This window comes from Carassius gibelio, chromosome B7 (genome assembly GCF_023724105.1).
Source record: "Carassius gibelio isolate Cgi1373 ecotype wild population from Czech Republic chromosome B7, carGib1.2-hapl.c, whole genome shotgun sequence".
Classification (NCBI taxonomy): domain Eukaryota; kingdom Metazoa; phylum Chordata; class Actinopteri; order Cypriniformes; family Cyprinidae; genus Carassius; species Carassius gibelio.
Genome location: NC_068402.1, coordinates 4,338,555 through 4,358,570, shown reverse-complemented (window position 1 = coordinate 4,358,570; position 20,016 = coordinate 4,338,555). Strand labels below are relative to the sequence as shown.

General features: G+C 40.0%; 1 protein-coding gene and 1 long non-coding RNA gene across 2 annotated transcripts; both read left to right on the top strand.

The window, feature by feature from the left end:
- Nucleotides 1-115: 115 nt before the first annotated feature.
- LOC127961234 (uncharacterized) lies at nt 116-3,222 on the top strand. The gene is made up of 2 exons (XR_008154406.1): nt 116-512; nt 3,146-3,222. It is a non-coding gene; the product is annotated as an uncharacterized LOC127961234 (long non-coding RNA).
- A 2,566-nt stretch (nt 3,223-5,788) lies between these two features.
- Nucleotides 5,789-20,016, top strand: LOC127962448 (UPF0687 protein C20orf27 homolog). Its single transcript, XM_052562006.1, has 6 exons — nt 5,789-5,970; nt 9,257-9,355; nt 14,852-14,988; nt 17,349-17,487; nt 18,041-18,166; nt 18,980-20,016. The coding sequence occupies exons 2-6, from the start codon at nt 9,337-9,339 to the stop codon at nt 19,078-19,080; spliced, it is 522 nt and encodes a 173-aa protein (XP_052417966.1). The 5' UTR covers nt 5,789-5,970; nt 9,257-9,336; the 3' UTR covers nt 19,081-20,016.

Below are 20,016 nucleotides of genomic sequence, written 5' to 3'. Positions count from 1 at the left end.
TGTTTTACTACTCGGTCCGAATCAGTTTTCTAAAGTGTTTTTGAAAAATGTCTTGCCCCTCCTTTAAAAATGTTATGAAATAAGATGTAATTTAGTTTAGATTAATAGCTTTCTGTCATGATTCTGCCTTCATGTCCCGACTTTTCTCTAGTCTTGAGGCAGGATCATGACAGACCCGTGTTTTGTGTACAAGCACATGGCCTTGTCTTTGGGCCATGTGCTTGTGTTGTCTCATTCCCTTGCCCCGCCCCCCTTGTTATCCTAGTCTTGTTGTGATTGCCGTATCTGTGCCACCTGTCGTGTCTTAATTGTTCCCCTATTTAGATCTCCTAGTGTGCTCTGTCTTTCGTCGGTTCATTGTTCTACTTATGTGTTCCTACATGTCATTCTCCTGAGATACCTTGTCCTAGAAACCCCTCGAAGAAGTCTTTGTCTTGCAGTGAGTGTTTGTTAGTATTTAGTGTTCAGAGTCTTTGTTTACCTTGTTTATTGTGTTTTGTAGAATTCTTTTAGTGTTCACCCTAGCCCTTGTTTTCCCCCTCGTGGGTTTTGTTTTTCCCCTTTTTGTATAATAAATCTTGTGTTCAGTACATCCTGTCTGCATCTGAGTTCGTCCCAAACCCATCCTCACAACAGAATGAACCGACCAAATAGGAACTCAGCAGACAGGATGTCCCCCACTCCTCAATCCCAATTGGAGTTCCGCCAACAGTGTTGGATGTCGTCCCCCGCCGAGAAGAAAAGGGTTGCCCTGCCATACTCGCCTGAGAACGAGTGGGTTCTCTACAATTATGCCCGGCTGTGGGAGAAGTTCTCCCAGGAGGCGCCGCAGGGTACCCCCCAGAGGTCCCCACCTACCCAGCTGCCGGCGATCCCGGAGGGTCGTGTCCTGGCCGTGGCAACCCTGGGGGATCAGTTACGTCCCTCCCAAGATCCTGAGGTACCTCCCACTACCTTAAGTCTCCCCAACAAGCGAGGGAGACGGCTTTCATGGGAGTCAGCTTCAGAGTCTTCGGCGTCCGAGGCTGCCCTGCCCGAGACCAAACTCCCCCAACCCGCCTCTGACCCAGCTGTAGCCTCTGCACCGCGCCCGAGGAGGAAGAGGAGGAAGAAGGGGCCTGCCGGTCCTGTGACCCTGTCTCCTCCCGTGCCAGCAGCGGAGAGAGCTGGCGTGCCCGAGCCAGCAGCGGAGAGAGCTGGCGTGCCCGAGCCAGCAGCGGAGAGAGCTGGCGTGCCCGAGCCAGCAGCGGAGAGAGCTGGCGTGCCCGAGCCAGCAGCGGAGAGAGCTGGCGTGCCCGAGCCAGCAGCGGAGAGAGCTGGCGTGCCCGAGCCAGCAGCGGAGAGAGCTGGCGTGCCCGAGCCAGCAGCGGAGAGAGCTGGCGTGCCCGAGCCAGCAGCGGAGAGAGCTGGCGTGCCCGAGCCAGCAGCGGAGAGAGCTGGCGTGCCCGAGCCAGCAGCGGAGAGAGCTGGCGTGCCCGAGCCAGCAGCGGTGAGCGTGCCCGAGCCAGCAGCGGTGAGCGTGCCCGAGCCAGCAGCGGTGAGCGTGCCCGAGCCAGCAGCGGTGAGCGTGCCCGAGCCAGCAGCGGTGAGCGTGCCCGAGCCAGCAGCGGTGAGCGTGCCCGAGCCAGCAGCGGTGAGCGTGCCCGAGCCAGCAGCGGTGAGCGTGCCCGAGCCAGCAGCGGTGAGCGTGCCCGAGCCAGCAGCGGTGAGCGTGCCCGAGCCAGCAGCGGTGAGCGTGCCCGAGCCAGCAGCGGTGAGCGTGCCCGAGCCAGCAGCGGTGAGCGCTGGCGTGCCCGAGCCAGCAGCGGAGAGCGTGCCCGAGCCAGCAGCGGAGAGCGTGCCCGAGCCAGCAGCGGTGACTGTGCCCGAGCCAGCAGCGGTGACTGTGCCCGAGCCAGCAGCGGTGAGCGCTGGCGTGCCCGGGCCGGCAAGGATGAGAACTGTCACTAAGTCAGCAGTCACGAGGGCGGAGGAGAGAGCCGCGGCCGACTCTGCAGCCAAGGCTTTACTACAATCGGTCTCATCTCGCAAGGAGATGCCCATTGTAATAGCTGTAAAGTCTTTTTCTGATTATTTGTCCCGTCTTGTTCAGATTTTAGAAGTCCCCGTCAGTCCTGTCTCGTCCCCGGACCCTGTCCCCAGAAATCCCGAGTGTCCTGTCGTTGCCTCCCCGTGTCCCGTAGATGTCGTCTCCCCGTGTCCCGTAGATGTTGTCCCCCCGTGTCCCGTAGATGTTGTCCCCCCGTGTCCAGTAGATGTTGTCCCCCCGTGTCCAGTAGATGTTGTCCCCCCGTGTCCAGTAGATGTTGTCCCCCCGTGTCCAGTAGATGTTGTCCCCCCGTGTCCAGTAGATGTTGTCCCCCCGTGTCCAGTAGATGTTGTCCCCCCGCGTCCCGTGTCTGCTCCTGTCATGTCCCCTGTCAGTTGTCCCGAGACCCCTCCCCGTCCCTCACCACCCAGACCTGCCCGTACCCCCCGTCGTCAGCCTTCGTCCTGTCCTCCTAAGATTCCTACCCCACCCACCCACCCTGGTCTGTCCCCCATGAACTTTGTGGTCCCGCCCCCTCCCCTTCCCTGTTTGTTTTTTTTGATTTGTCACCCTAACCCCGTCATTGTCTATTCATGTTTGCCTTTGTTATTATTTGTCATGTCTTGTTGGTTTTTGTCTCTGTCCCAGTCAGTCTTGTCCCGCGTTTGATGTTCCCTTGGGGAGCGTCTGGAAGCCGCTCCTTAAGGGAGGGGTTCTGTCATGATTCTGCCTTCATGTCCCGACTTTTCTCTAGTCTTGAGGCAGGATCATGACAGACCCGTGTTTTGTGTACAAGCACATGGCCTTGTCTTTGGGCCATGTGCTTGTGTTGTCTCATTCCCTTGCCCCGCCCCCCTTGTTATCCTAGTCTTGTTGTGATTGCCGTATCTGTGCCACCTGTCGTGTCTTAATTGTTCCCCTATTTAGATCTCCTAGTGTGCTCTGTCTTTCGTCGGTTCATTGTTCTACTTATGTGTTCCTACATGTCATTCTCCTGAGATACCTTGTCCTAGAAACCCCTCGAAGAAGTCTTTGTCTTGCAGTGAGTGTTTGTTAGTATTTAGTGTTCAGAGTCTTTGTTTACCTTGTTTATTGTGTTTTGTAGAATTCTTTTAGTGTTCACCCTAGCCCTTGTTTTCCCCCTCGTGGGTTTTGTTTTTCCCCTTTTTGTATAATAAATCTTGTGTTCAGTACATCCTGTCTGCATCTGAGTTCGTCCCAAACCCATCCTCACAACACTTTCAGTCACGTGACTGGCTTGAAGACCCTGGAGGGCATAATTAGGGAAATTAACTTTTTTGTACACTGGCCACTGTGTCTGGTGGATTTCAAAATCTACCAGCCACTCAATGTTTTTAACCGACAATGTGTAACTGCATGTGAAAATTAAAACTATAAGATCCACAATACTTAAGCAGTTTATTTTATCTCAAGTCTCAATGAAATAATGACATTTTCTCTTTCAGTGATGCTCAAAAACGCTGCATATATAGGTTTTGAAACAGCCGGCTCGCTGAAGTAGCTCATTCTCTCTACTCCGTATGTTATAGCTAGAGATGCGCCGAACGAGGCTTTTGAAGCAGTGAGGCTTTTACAACAAACTGCGCTGATGCTTCGAAGCTTTTGACTCAGTTCTCTTCCCCCGCCGCCATCTGGTGCTCAATACAAATTATTGCACCAACTGTATCATTTAGATGTTTTGTTCATTGGGATGTCATTGTAAGGTTTAATTGTCTATATTAATAAGCATTTGTTTCATAACAAGGCGGCATGTGTGTGTGCAGATGAATTGCTAGAACACTAAACCCCAATCTCTGAACCAAATTCTTAAACCAATGTGTCGAATAAAGCACTCTTTCTGTTAAACCTTAAACACAGGCAGTTAGGCTCTATTTGCAAATCTCATGCCCTCCTTTGTAAAACTCTAAACACATTCTCTTTCACTTATTACACTGATGCGTTTGTGCAACAACATTCTAAACACAATCGGGAAAAGTTAAACGCAACTAAAGCACAGTTGTCATCGTTTACACACAATGATTCATAATTGTTCAGACTTGCTTCAAATGATGTGATCAAACCAGCTGTACAAAATATAAGTCATGACTGAATGATGATATGAACAATAGATAGACACGATCTGAGAAGGAGAGGAGGAAGAGTACATGTAAGAAGAGGAGGATGAGGAGAGAAAGAGGAAGGTTTAGAGAGTGTTATCAAGGCTGGATCTGTCAGACCACAGGGTTTTTTCCTCTTTGTCTAGCAGAAAAGACAACATTATGTGATGTGGACATAGTCCTCAGGCGGGACTATGCACAAAGACATGATGCTGAGAAAGAATAAATCTCTTATTGATCCTGATTTTATAACTGAAACTAACAGTATTTGAGTGTAACATACTGTACTACTCATTTAGAATTTGAGTTGACTTTTCTGTGTGTGAGTTCTGAGTAAATGAGAGATGGCTTCAAGAAATGTGTTTTAGCAATTCAGAAAAACTGTAATTTTGCAATATTTTTTTTTTCTGATGTGAGCTGTTGACAACAGAGGATGGCGTTTACAAGCAGCAAAAATGTTTGTTGTTATGCAAGTATCCTTTTTTATAGTTTTTGGCAACACTAATTAATTTCCATCCAGTCAACAGACATTCACATGCCATTCTTTTAAATAGTAGTACTATGATTAACAACGATACACCACGTAAAACAGTACATACATATAGTGTTTTATCGATGTTAGTGACTGGTATAAATATAACATTGCACTAAATGGATATAACTATTTTAATACCTTTTATGCCGTTCTCAGAAGGTTAATCGAACAAAACGCATTTGTTGTAATTTATCTGCGTACTCATATTAGATTTATATTCATGCAAAAAAAGGCGGATACGGCTAATTCATGATTCACTGGTGTAACCTGTCTATAGCCGCGTTTCCACCGCAGGAACTTTACCCAGGAACTAGGGACTTGGTCCGGTACTTGGTGTGTTTCCACCGCAGGAACCAGGAACTAAATAAAAGTTCCGGGTAAAAAAATGCCCCCCAGAAAGTCCCTGCTGGCGAGGTGGTACTTTTTTAAAGTTCAGGAACTTTCGGGGGCGGGACTTTGGCGCTAAACATCCTGATTGGTTGAGTTGACGCAGCATTGGTTGAGTTCAACCACCATTTATTCGGATCAACATTTTCAAAATATTACTGTTATTGTGTCATGAAATGTAATTTTAAAAGTATTTCAGGCGAGAATGTAGTTGTTTAAAACTCAAATCTGTTGTTTATTTATAAAGACAGCGCCTATTTAAAAATGTGTTTCGCTGATCTCTGAGACGGTGAGCTCCACACGATCAGCGAGAGCTCAGTGATCATCTATCCGCCCAGAGGCAGCCTCACCTTGGATAGACCTTCTGATATGTGCCGCTGGCTCTGATGTGTCTTTAGTGGTTAAACATAACATATAATTCAGCTGCGGGGTAAATCTAACAGGTTTTCTTTGGTCTGTATTCAATTTATCTATATGTTAAAATGAAAATAAAAAAGGCAAGTCTATATAATATTTCGTTTCATTGTAATGGCTGTATAACGTTACACATATCCCTGAACTATGTGAACGACCGCGAGAATCAGTGAGCGAATCATTTTGGTGAGTTGACTCAAATGACTCGAGTTGGTGAGGTGAATCAAAAGTTCCAAACACACACTCAAACACCCTCACATGCGCTGTGCACATCCAGACAGAACAGAAACCACGTGATTAACGCGGAACTTGTAGCCCACGAGTGAATATTAAATCGAGAGCAGTCGATCGCACAGCAGTGTCTGGCCAGTTCTGACTGAAGCTTTGGATCGAGCGGTTCTGCTTCTGGTTCATTTCTGGAGCCTTTTTCTTCACGCGATTCTAGACTGAAATATACAACAGCAGAAGCTCATTATCAACGAGAATAGGTGAGTATATTTCAAGCCATTGCTTTTGAAAACGATCGATGGTACATAAGTTTGTGCACGACTATTAGAAGATGACTCGAGAAGATCCATGCATTGTGTCTATTTTCATCGGATCTGCTTTTAACGCATTGGAAGTCTGCATTTCATTGTTTTAATGTCTGTGGAATATATATCTACAGTCGTTCGAGTCTCAAATGCCTTTGAACAGTCTGCAGACATTGCTTTCTCAACACCAGACAGGATGTGAAGGCTTCATTAAGATATTTTGTAATGCAACATACTGAATGGCATTGAAAAGCGGAAAAGAGCTATAGAAGGTCCATTTGAAATGAGGAAATACCTGTCAGTCCAGGTTAGGGCTCAGTCACTTGCCTTAGGAAAATTACAGTGAACCATTAGTGAAGAATGCATGACAACAGGCCACAGCAGATGCTTCCGGGGTTTCTGTGTTTTTTCCAGATGGTTTTCAGGGTTGTGATGCATGTTGAATATGTTTCAGTTCTAAAGGTTTTGGCATGAACATAAAGGTCCTTGTTATATCAGTCCGTATGAGACGGTTGACCCAGTTTTATCTCCCTTTGTATCTTGTTAGTTACAGACTGGAACTGGTTCATATCTGTTGCTTCACTTCAGTTGTCACTTCAGCCAAAGTGTGTGATGTAGAGATGGAGGGGAATCTGTGTGATTTGACAGAGATTAGATTTCTGGTTATGATTTAGTGAAGAAATGAAGGGATTATTACAAGAGAAACTGCATTATTTCTGCCCTTCTCACTCTGAATTTATTTTGTCATTTGTGGAAGTAAACCGAACTGAGAAAGAGAATGAAAGAGTGTTTTTTTTTTTCAGGGCACGCCCAACCACAGCTGCAAGGATTGTACTGTAAAATGAACAAGATATAATTTTTTCTACAACTGTCCTACCCACTCCCAAGTCTTCACATCTTAAGCTTCAGTTGCTCCTGCTATAATGTATAATATTAAAGTAAATCGACTGCATGTATTTCTGTAGCTTGCAGCCAAATTTAATGCAAAAAAAAAAAAAGTGTATATATAGTTTCAGCATTTGGGGCATAAAATTATTGCAGTTAATGCACAAAAAAAGTTAATGGTGCACATCAGTTGCATTTGGTGCACAAAAATGGTCATTCCATTTAGCACATAAATAAATTGTTGATGCATTGCATTTGATGCACACAAAATATTTTTAGCATTTAGTGCACAAAATGTGTTTATTGCACAAAAATGTTTTTTTAATTTGGCACACAAAATTAGTATCGTAATATAATTTAGTGGACACCTTATTTATTAGTGCACAAATGTTTTAGTTATTGCATTTGGTGCACAAAAAATAAGTGCACATAGTTTACCTATGGGTATGCACCAAATGCAGTATTTAAAATTGTATATATTTAGAAGAAAATGTGATGGTGTTTGGTTGTGCAAAACCCACTGCTATAGAGTCAGGGTGTTGCTAGGGGTATTCTGAGTTGTTGCTAGGTGGTTATTTGCTTGGCCAATTTAAAAGAGCCCTTCCACTCCACGATGATTGTCTTTTTCATGCAAGTCTGACATGATTTGATACTTAAAATTACGGTTTTGGTCAGGTCACTAACCCTAGCATGAGCAAAAGAAATAGGGATGCTCTTTTAGAAAGCATCACTTATGGCTGTTGTACAGCTTATCCTCTGCACTTTTCCTTATCTTTCATTATTGAGATAGACAGGCAGGGACAGTCGCTCTCAAATGGCTAGAATAGCAATGAGAATGATTCTGCTTTTATGTTGTCCTGTGCTGAATGTCTGCTACGATTATGATCTGAGCTTTATGCCATTTAATTACGTTATCAAGCTTTCTCCTCGCCGATATGCATTTAACATACGACATCAGGCTCTTGCGGTATGTTTTTGTTTTGAAAGTAGAGTGGATGGGCTTTACTGAACAATACTAGACAGGTCTGATTCTCTCTTGCAGTAGGTGCTGGTGATTAGGTGAGCTCACTGTATGAATGAATGTGTGTGTCTCAGCTCCCGAGTTAATTAAAAAAAGTCCCTCCATACTCGTTCATCCCAGTCTCTGCGTTTCTCTAATGAGTTGCAGAAAGATGAGCTCAGATAAAAGTACAGTCATTATCCAGAGGAAGAAGGGGGACTGATAAAAAGACAAAGACTGAAACTTAAAATTGCTGACTGTTCAAACAGCACTTGAAAGTTGGAAGTCAGTAATGCACATCCGAATGCACTGAATGCGTAACATCCCATCTGCTGATATGCCTTCATCTCGGCGGTGTTTGAGGTCTGGATTTGAGCCTTGAGCGGTCTAATCTTGGGCTTAGTCTGGTCTCATGGGGTCTAGTATTGGTGGGTCTCATTACTTAGTGTCCTAGTGTGGATCTGAGTCTCGGCTTATAGTCTATGACACTATTTCCAGTGTATTAAAGCTGATAATGACCTCAATCACTGGCTGGCATGTTATCTTGGCATTATAGAAAATGAGTTGCAGCATTTCGTGCTCAAAAATTAATTATTGCTTTTCGTTCACAAAAAATAGTTATTGCTTTTGATGCACGAAAAATAGCTATTGCATTGAATGCACAAAAAATATTTATTTGGTGCACAACCAATTAGCTATTGCATTTAATGCACAAAAAATATTTATTTGGTGCACAATCAATTAGTTATTGCATTTGATGCACGAAAAATAGCTATTACACTTAATGCACAAAAAAATATTTATTTGGTGCACAACCAATTAGTTATTGCATTTAATGCACAAAAAATATTAATTTGGTGGACCAAAAATGGGTTGTTGCATTTGGTGCACACAGACAAAAAAAGAGAGCGAAAGAGAACAACATAAGATTTATTTATTAATTTTGAGGGGAGATATATTACTAAAGGTTACATTTTTGACCATTTGTGTAAGACAAAATATATTTATTTTGAAAGTTGCCCTCATAATTCACTTTTAATGCTTATTTTGCTTGTCCCTCAAGTGGTCTAGCCTAGGTTTTGCATTGGTCTGGGAGGGTCTCCTCTTGACTTCAACTTTGTTGAAAGAAATTACTTCGAAATGGATGAAGAATCCTAAGAAGAACTCAGTGTCATGGCAACATAATAATGAGAACAAACATAATGAGAACCTCTTAACTGTGTTAAGAGTATGATTTTTTTCCCCCTCTCTACATAATTCTTGTTTTCTTTCTACATCCGCTCTCTCTGTACGTCTTGCACTATCAGCTTCTGTTTATTGATTCCTTTTTTGTGTGGTTCTCTTTCTGTTTCTCAGGGTTGTTTTGAGGACAGATGCTATCTACGATGAGGCCTTAACTGACGCTTTCCTTGAGTTTGGTGTCGATTGTTGCTAGAATGGCTAATGCTAAGAAAGGTACGTTCAACCTTCACAACTAAACTTGATCATTTTGCAGGGGTTTTGGATGCATAATCGACAAAATATGACCTGTGAGTGTTTCCTTTTTCTTTTTTTGTGTAAAGAAACATTCTTCCTGTGCCATACATCACATACAATATATACTGTACTACTGCAGAACAACAGATATGAACATTATCATTAATTATTAGTGGTGCTTTATGGCAAATACTATTGTACTGACCTTACAGCTATATATATATATATATATATATATATATATATATATATATATATATATATATATATATATATATATATATATATATACACATTTTTTATTATTTGTATTTTTTCAAAAGAAGAAGGATTTTCAGTAAAGACAATAAAAAATGTTTGATGGAAATTATTGTTTTTATTCAGAAAGGATGCATTAAATTGATCAAAAGTGACAAGTGAAGACTTTATACATATATGGTGTTTCCACAAAAATATGAAGCAGCACAACTGTTTTCAACATTGATAATAATCAGATATTTTTTTCTGAGCATCAGATCAGCATATTAGAATGATTTTGTACATGTTCAGTGTTACTGTTATTACTGTATTTTGAAACAAATAAATGACCATTGGTGAGCAGAAGAGACTTCTTTTTAAAACATCAGAAAAATGTACCAACCCCAAATAAAAAAATAAATAAAAAAAAACTCATAAAGAGCTGCTTTTTAATAATAATCTCACCACACTTGAACTTCAATCTGTTTCTCATGAGTTCTGACAACCTGCTGCTTTTCCATTCTCAGGATTCAGGAATGAGACTTCGAGTGATTTTAATAAAGCTAAAATAATAATCAATTCTTGCTCAGTCGGTGGTGACTCAGCAGTTGCAAAACAAGTGGGCTGTTTCTTATTATCAGGAAATGTGCAAGATCTTGTCTGTTTTCACATCTGCCTTTCCAGATCCGTCGGAAAAACTCCCTAAAGATAAAGACGGTCTTCTTTCATTCCACTATTTATTGTGGGAATCAATCTGTCTCTCTCGCCTCTAGTTATTGTCTGAAGGCACAAAGATGGCCTCCATTTTTGATTCTGTTTACGAATGCGATAAAGTTTCATTCTGGATGAAGGCAGAGAGTCTGTTGTTGCAGCAGCTCCAGAACAGACAGCTGTGCAACCTTCACAAAACATCTTCCCATCACCGGCTGTGTCGTTGAATATTGGAGCACGAAAACTGACCCCAGAACAGCTTTTTGCAAATGCTTATTTCCATAAGCCGGTTCTCAGAGGCCAGATTTCTTGTTGTTGCCATGGTGACTGTGTGAAGTTTTAGATGAGGTTCATAAAATGTAGTGCCTCTACATCACCGCCAGGCATTCGTTTAACATCTCTACTCCCAGCCAGACTGCAGCATTTCAGATTGGTTTCAAAGAACAGATTGAGGTTCAGGCTCAAAGAGTCACATCTGGAAAACATTGATGACTCAATATACTCCAGGATCACTCTGATGATCACTCGGAGGAATACAGATCTTAAGTTAAGATCTTATATTATTATTTATTTTTTTCAGGAGACACTTTTATTTGTTGATACTTTGATATGCATGTTCATACATGCTGTTTTTGATATTCTATATTTAATATAGGGTTATATAAGGACAACTGAACCATTACCCCATTCATCTCAATGGCAAAAAGTGACCCGTTTTGTTTTGCTTTGTTTTATTATTTCTTGCAGTTTTTACATTCTTATTTTCTGTGTAATTTGTTTGCTTTAGATTCTTGCTTTAAAAATAAAGCTTTTTATTAATTATTATTATTATTATTATTATTATTATTATTAATAGCAGTACTAAAAAAATAATTGAATCTGTTTTTCTAGCTTGTGTAGAGTTCCACGGATGCTGAAGCCTTTATTATTATTATTTCTTTTTTTTTTTTATATGATTTATATTTATGTATTTTAGATTCGTTTTTAGTTTAGTTATGTTTTTATGTGCATGTTTTCTCTGTAAGCACACTGAGAAGCTTGCTTTAAAAATACATTTTATTATTATTATTATTATTTCATGCTTTTTGCCAAATATCTGGCACTGGTAAAACATGTACTACTATATTTCTTATTATTTATTAAGTTGTTTTGACATTGCATATCAGGATAACCACTAGTGAAACGTCTATGTTCTTGTGACGCTTTTTCAACACGATTCTTCGGGCGTATGGGTCTCAGACGAGGGTCACAAAGACCCGAAAGTCATGGACATAAATACATAAAGTCGTCAGGCTCTGCTGGTGTGGTGATGTAGTACTCATGGGTCATAAAATGTAAACGACTACATGTGTGTCCATCTTAATCCCAGATCTCTGCTCCAGGTCAGAGAGTATTTTAACAGTGCACAGATGCCTCTGTGTCGGTCGTGAGAGTGTTTATAGTGCTCTACATTGGCCGAACGGTTGGAGTCACATAACCTCTGTAATGAGGCCAATAATGTAGACACTCCTGCACAAATGCTGTCCCGTCCCAGCTCACATTACATCATGTGTAATTTTAGCTCAGTAGCCATCTCTTCAAATATACTCATCCTAAAATTGCATGTGCTGATCTTGTTTATATTTTACACTTTGCATTGCACAATGCTTTTATAACATAATGCTCTTCATTTGTAGCACGCTTTAGATGAAAGCATCTGCCAAACGAATAAATGCAATGTTTATCGAACATAAACCTTGAAATATCTAGCCAATACTCTCATCTCTTATTTGTTTTTATAACTCCTGTTCTTTTCACACGATGTTCTGTGAATTTCAAAAGTCATTTATTTGTATTCATAGCGCAGGGATCTAAAGAGTCCCTGATGTAATCTGCAGTCTCTCAGTCGCTCAGTGGCCGCTTATTTCAGTCCACGTGTCCCGAGGGCTGACGATGTGCCCTGGATTAGCTTTATTTGACACACACAGTGCTAATGTCTGTAACATCACAATCTTATATTGTGGCCGCTGTTATTGTTGCTCATATTTTGGTTTAGTGATCTGAAACTCTGAACTCACATCCTGCAGTTGTGTCCGTGCAGTCATGTGGCTTTTTGGCAAGCTGTTAAATTACTATTTGAGTCATATCCAGATATTAGAATAGCATGGAAATGAGTTTTCGACTTTGAAGGATGATAAACCTGGAGCTCAAAACCCTCCACTTGTATCAACAAGGTTAGCATCTTTGTGAAATGCTCATTTAATTTAGATTTAAAGTAGAAGAAAAAGTTCACACAGAAAGGGAAATTAAGTGTGGCATCTTATCTCCAAAATGCAATAAAATCAAGTTTTATTTGCAGAGGCTTTGATCAGACATGGAGGACTTTAGAGTGAAAATGAAGGACAAATCTCCACATCTGGTTTTCATTACAGTGTGAGCGTTTAGATTCTGTTCAGATGTTTGGCATTAAATTGATTAAATGTAACCGCAAAGGCATGCTACAGAAGATTTTGATTTTTAAAATAAATGCTGTTTGAACTGTTCAGACTGTCTATTCATTGAAACATGTTTATTTTCACAAACATATGAATCAGAAATGTTTCTTGAGCAGCAAATCAGTAGATTATTCTGATTTGTGAAGATCATGTGACACTGAAGACTGGAGAGTAATGATGCTGAAAATACAGCTGTGCATCTCAGAAATAAATGACATTTTAAAAAATATATTCACAAAGGAAATGGTTATTTGAAATTGTAATTATATTTCACAATATTACGGTTTTGTAATTCAATAAATGCAGCCTGTGAGTAGTAGAGACTTCTCTCAAAAATATCCCTAAACTTTTAAAGGATGTGCGTGAAGACGTTAATACTTGGTTTCCCTAACCTAGACGTACCTGTACCCTGATCCTGCACCACAAATGGACTTTAAATGAAGAATTAGCATTGATCATGCACTTTGGTTTGAGAAATGTACCCCTGAGGCCCTGATTACTTGCTTTATTAAATCAGACTGTTAAAGAGAAGAGCCTGGAAGAACATCGCAAGAGATTCTCTTTCTTTTAGCTTTGATATTTTTAGTTCTGGTGCTTTAATGTGCTGTAGGTGTTCGACAGCTTGCACAGTAAAAGCTGTAAAGTATTTTAATAAATAATTACAGTTTTAAAAGCCTCTTATATTCCTGTTCCATTTTGTTGTGCTCTATCTAACTCTTTTTGAATGCATCTTACATGAACCTTTCCTAAAACCACATCAAGTGAACCTGAAACCAGTTTTTCAGTGAATAAATCCTGTGGGAAAGAAAGACTAAAAATAAAACCAGCCATATCAGTTATGTTCGGCTCAAAACATATTCCGCATTAGCCAAGCATTCATATCTGCATACTAGTCATATCCTGTTGTCTGCTTTTATTTTTAAATTCTTTTTAGGTGCTTGTTTGATCCAAAGCTTCAAGGAATCATTCAGCCAAAACATTTCCTCATCCTCAGGCCTCCCAAAATGAGTTTGTTCTTCCTCAGATTTGGAGAAATGTAGCATTACATCACTTGCTCACCAATGGATGCTCTGCAGTGAATGGGTGCCGTCAACATGATTCCAAACAGCTGATAAAACATCACAATAATCCACACCACTACAGTGCATAAGTCAACATCTTGTGAAAAGCTGCATGTTTGTAAGAAACAAATACATTTTCAACTTTAAACCATCGCTTTCAGCTAAACTATGAGTCTAAAGACAAGACCATCCTCCGTTGTCTCTCACATCCAAAGGCACCCACATAATTTTTCAGAGCTGTTTTGGTGTGCTTTCACTTTTTAAACGGTGCTTTGCAGATTTCTCCAGATGACTTTTTCACTGGAAGATGCATTATTTTGGATAGAGGACTTTTGAAATTAAAAATAATTCATTAAAAATTAAAAACCGCTTATTGATGGATTTGTTTCTTTATAAACATGCAGCTTTTCACTTCACAAGTCATTAACTGATGGACTGGAGTGCTGTGGATTATTGTAATGTTTTTATCAGCTGTTTGGCCACTCATTCTGACGGCACCCATTCACTACAGAGCATCCATTGGTGAGCAAGTGATGTAATGCTACATTTCTCCACAACTCTGTTCTAATCAAGAAACAAACTCATTGGATAAACTGAGGGTCAATACGTTTTTCAGCAAGGTTTCATTTTTGGTTAAACTATTCCTTTATTTTTAAAGCCTGTAAGACCTTGAAATCATTTGGGTTATTGACCACATCTGTACAATTTATTCCTACTGATCAAAGTGTTTTAAACTGATTTGGTTTTGTATTCATTACGGTTTATACCTTTTTAAGCTGGTAAATTCAATGCACTGACTAATGTAAGGCCACGTTTGCTATAACCTTCTTTGAGTGAAGAAATGAAAACATTTTCAGGGGTCAGCTTGATTTGAATAATTTCAGCTTGCAGAACATTTATCATTCAGAGACTCACCATCTGGATGTGTGTAAACCTGCGGTGGGTGTGTAATTAGCTCAGCTGTAAGCGCTTTTCTTTTGTTGCTCCTGCAGCGTCGTCTAAGACGGGGGGCGTTCGCTTCGCTGAGGAATCCTCTGAAGCCGCTCAGTCTCATGTGCATTTTGACGAGAAACTGCACGACTCCGTTGTGATGGTGATACCCGAATCAAACGGAAACTTCCTGGTTAAGGTGAGAGCTAATTAAATATCTGGAATCATTCATTAGCTTAATTTGAAGGTCTTCAGTCACGAATATTACAGGAAGAACATTGAACATTGATTTTATCTTCAGCTTCTTCCTTCCGTCAGCATGTTCTACTTGACTTCTAGCCTTGTTATTAAGTGAAGAGACAGTGACAGAACTCATGCCAGGAGCCATTCCAGCTGTGTCTGGGATTTTAAGAGGAAAAACAGGATCAGGAAATGACACAAGCCAGACTTACACATGAGCAGCAGGGTCAATATGTCAGAGCATATGTGCGCTGACCGCTAGACCACAGCTTTGACCAAAGGTTTTTTTTGTGCAATGCATTGCCACCAAGCTTCTCACTAAGACAAACTCTTTGAAAAAATACCCTTTACTTTTAAGCTGTGCAACTCATTTTGTAATGTGTGAAGCTGAATGATATCTCAAACCATGCAGCTTACTCAAGAAAAGAGCAGATGTTACTTTTCTAAGTGATCAGGCTTAGTTTTTTTAGAACTCCTTGCATGGATGGATGGATGGAACAATGCATAGAATAAATAATGGATGGATGAATGGATGGAGCAAACAATGGATGGATGAATGAAATACGAATGGATGTGATGAACAAAAAAAATGGATGGAATGAAGGATGGATGGATGATAGAAAGAACAGTGGATGGATAGAATGGTAGATTAATGGATGACAGAAAGAATGGATAGAATGATGTATAAAACAATGGATGCATAGAATGAAGGAGGGACGGATGAATGTATAAAATGACGATAGAACAAAAGGATGGATATAATGATGGATGGATCGAAGAATTAATGGATAGAATGTTGGATGATAGGAAGAACAAGGGATGTACAGAATGATGGATGGATGGATAATAGATAGAATGATGGATGATGGATGGAACAAACAATGGATAGATGAAACAATGTTTAGAACAATGGATGCGTAGAAAAAGGGATGGATGGATGGATATATATATATATATATATATATTTAGTTAATAAAATTTTAGCACATTGCATAATCAAAGCATTATGCTTTAGTCTTTCAAATATAATTCTTACATTTATATACTTTTGTAGTGTTTTTTTTTAAGTTTATTTGTATTTTTCATATCTTTATTTTATTTGTATTTTTGTACTTTTGTTTACTATAATGTAATTGCCATGAATCAGTGTGTGTTTGTTTGTTCATGTATAAAGGAATGTGTGTTATGAAAGTAAACGGGGCCTAGTTTGATATCCTGTTGACTCGTTACATGTTTTAATAGTTTACTGAAGCTCCACTCTCACAAGTTGCTTGTTGTTGTTGTGAGAACAGTGACTTTTTGAACATATTTGATGGCAAAGAGACTCAGTGTTTGCGATCCTCCTACTCTCAAATATCTAAGAGACAAGATACACAATCATGCTTGCGTTCAGTCTGCAGCGGGGGTCATATTCTCTGACTCTCTCCACTGCAGATGTCTCTCTCAAACTGCCCCGTGCTGCAGTATATTAACACCTGTAGCTCTGGACTGTCTGTTCTGTTCGATCAGAGCGTTTTTGACGAGGGCTCTGGTCAGATAAGACATAATTTGATTCTGTCATCCTTCATTGAGACCCAGATGCAGTTTGACGTTTCCTGGCATGCGTTCTGTCGCTTCTCCAGTCCCCTTTGTTTTTATTTCAAAACATCATCTTGATTTCCTTCCTTGTTTAGTAAGATCTTTAAGTAATGAACATTATATCTGACAGATTTTCAGTTACATCTCCGGATCATGTAATGGATTATAGAATAGATTTTGAATGTCTTTCATGCTCCTAAAATGAAGATCTTTCATAAAATTATATTAATGAATTTCATCATATTTTTTAATAATTTAAATCATCAGTATCTACGTGAAATTGCATAGTTTTTCTCTAGTTGGGCTTCTGGAAAGATTAAATTTCCATAAAATAAATAAATATATATATAATTTATTATTATCTCAAATGGCAGGCTTTGTTGGGTTACTAAGCCAACTATGATTGTATAAATTATTGTTCGACTCTAAATGAATTGTATGAAGTTGACTATGATTTCATCATTGGTCCATCGAGGCTTATTTCATTAATGATATCGGCAATCAACCATGATTCATGAATGAAAGTCAACTAGGGATTCATAAATAAGTAAACCGTAATCCATACAATGATTTCATCACTCTGCTAAGATTTTATTAACATCATTCATCACAGTAAACTATGATCTCCGATAAAGTGCAAACAACAGACTGACTTCTAATTCTGGTGTCTCATAAATCTCATATAATCATAGACCTGCTGACAGCCAACCATAAGCTCTCTGCTTCTCTCCATCTCCTCAGGTGGGCTTCCTGAAAACACAGCACCGATATGAGATCGTGTTCACACTGCCGGAGATGCCAGAGCTCGGGAAAGACGTGTGTCCAGCCCCCATCCCCAATCCGCACCTCCGGATCACTAACCTAACTCCGTCCTCAGATGGTACGTCCCATCGCTCGAGGTTCAACCCTCTGACCCCAGACAGCTGAACATACTGATGAAGACTTGTGTGACTTCTAGCAGTGATTCCCAAACATTTGACCTACAGTACTTCCTTTCCCATTTTTAAGTGTAACTTAACTCTTCAAATCCTTTAGGCATATTGAAAACCTTAAATTAGCTGCTATCCAACTTTTTCTTCCCGTAAAAATGGGTGTGAACATTTGTAAATTCTATGTGTCTGGCTTCTAGTCTCTTCCACATCCAGCTGTTTTTAGCTGCTTGATGTTGTTGTTTTCCTGCTTGGTATTGAAAATCAGTGTCTTACCTTATTATTTTAATGTATTAACTTAATTGTGAACAGTAACACGCACTGATTTTAAGTGTAAACAGATCATTTTTGTGCGAGATGCTTACGGTCTAATCAAATGAGTCTGTTTTAAAAAATTGGTGGAGTGTTCCTTTAAGGCATTTTCCATTGCCCTGATGCATGGATTGCATAGACGAATCTGTAGATGACTGTATAAATGACATTTTGTTGACTCCTTGTCTTCAGGAGGTCTGAGGGTGACATGTGAATATATGGCCCATCAGGAGGGGGTGATGTGTGAGGAGGTGCAGATTCTGAGTGAGAGCAAAGAGGATTCAAGCGTGAAGGTTAAAGTTCATGCTCGTGTCATGGGTAAGTGACAGCATTTTTATTAGTATCCTGGCAATTTCGTAGAGTTATAGTTGTTGAGAGGTTTTGGGGTGATATTTAAGGCACACTCTTGAATGATATGCTGACTGAAGGAGATCAGTTGTAAGGTTATCTGCTGCCCTCTACTGGTGTTTTTATGTAAAACTGATTAAAGGGATATTTCAGGTAAACTCATCTGCAGTGTGGCATAATGTTCATCCCCACAAAAATAACTTCAACTTGTCCCTTGTTGCTTTTCGCAAGATTTTTGAAGAAAATGAAGAACAGAGACAATATTTTGATATTCACAGATGCACCTATCTTGTACCGATCACAGCATTTTAAAAGTTAAAATAATAGTTTACCCGAACATGAAAACGTGCTGAAAATGTACTCACCTTTCAGGCCATCAAAGATGTAGATGAATTTGTTTCTATATCAGATTTGGAGAAATGCAGCATTGCATCCCTTGCTCATCAATGGGTGAATGGGTGCCGTCAGAATGAGAGTCCAAACAGCTGATAAAAACTTAACGATAATCCACAAGTAATCCAGTGGATTATTGTGATGTTTTTTATCAGATGTTTGGACTCTCATTCTGACGGCACCCATTCACTGCAGAGTATCCATTTGTGAACAAGAGATGCAATGCTTGTTCTGAGGGAGAAACCAAGTCATCTTGTTTTGCATGACGGTGAGTACATTAAGACAATTTTCATTTTTGGGTGAACTATTCCTTTAAAACAGTGAGTTCTGTGCACTGATGATGCTGTCCATACAGAGTTTAACTTGTGACTTGTTTAACTTCTCTGTCAGACCGTCATCACGGGACTCCGATGCTGCTGGAAGGTGTGCGCTGCATAGGAGCAGAACTCGAGTACGACTCCGAGCAAAGCGACTGGCAAGGCTTCGACTAAATGCTTGAACCTCACAGACTTCCCAATCACTGACAGAATATTCCAGATTCTGGACTTCTGTTGTCAGCATCACTGCTTTCTGCTCGCAGCGTTTGGAAACAAACTGTGGTTACTAGCTTGTTTGTACTGTAACTTTGCAATGCAGGAATGATCTGTTGTTTACTATACTGTAGCTCTCTGTGATTTGTCGTTTTTCTGGTTTGGATAAAAAAAAAAACAATCAAATGGTGTGAATTTCAGTGTCATGGTGAATGTTTCTTTTAGATAAAAACAAATATAATATGCTATTATGTCTGTATTTCTGCACTTTCTCGCTCTAATCTGATGTGATTTTAAGGTTTCTAAACCAATTCTTTGAATGATGCTCGTGCTCAGTGTGAATCAGCCTCTTGTTTGCACCAGTAGGAGGCACTGCTGACCACAAAATCAATCTTACATGTTTCACATTGAACTTTGTTGGCATCTTGGCTTTAAAGGTTGAATGTTTTGAAATCTATCGAAATAATTTACTCAGAATCATTAAGATCCAGCAAATGTTGGAGATGTTGTCTGCCCTGATAGATTTTTAACAAGATCATCACATTAAGGGCTGTTCATCATTCATCTTTTATGTGTAACATTGGTCTGTTTTGTCGAGCAAAAGTGCCTGAAATCATGTACATTGAGTTTATTTTATTGATGCCAGCATGTAAATCGAGCCATTCATTACACATTGAATGTTGGGCAGCCTTATTCCAGCATAGTATTGTATGTCTGTTCTTAACTCAACATAACTGCTATTATGAGGTCTCGGGATCTCTCTGTCCTTTCGAACTGAAATTTTAAATAATTTCTACCAGAGCAAATAATTTTGATGGTTTTCACTGTTGACGACTTGTCTGTTTCTGCATTTTTTTTGTACTCTCAAGCAAATAAAATTAACTTCTTGTTTCAAAA

Excerpts from the sequence above, each read along its gene's own strand:
- LOC127962448 (XM_052562006.1), top strand. Across the intron at positions 14,989-17,348 it reads ACGGAAACTTCCTGGTTAAG|GTGGGCTTCCTGAAAACACA; the intron begins GTGAGAGCTAAT and ends CCATCTCCTCAG. Across the intron at positions 17,488-18,040 it reads CCTAACTCCGTCCTCAGATG|GAGGTCTGAGGGTGACATGT; the intron begins GTACGTCCCATC and ends CCTTGTCTTCAG.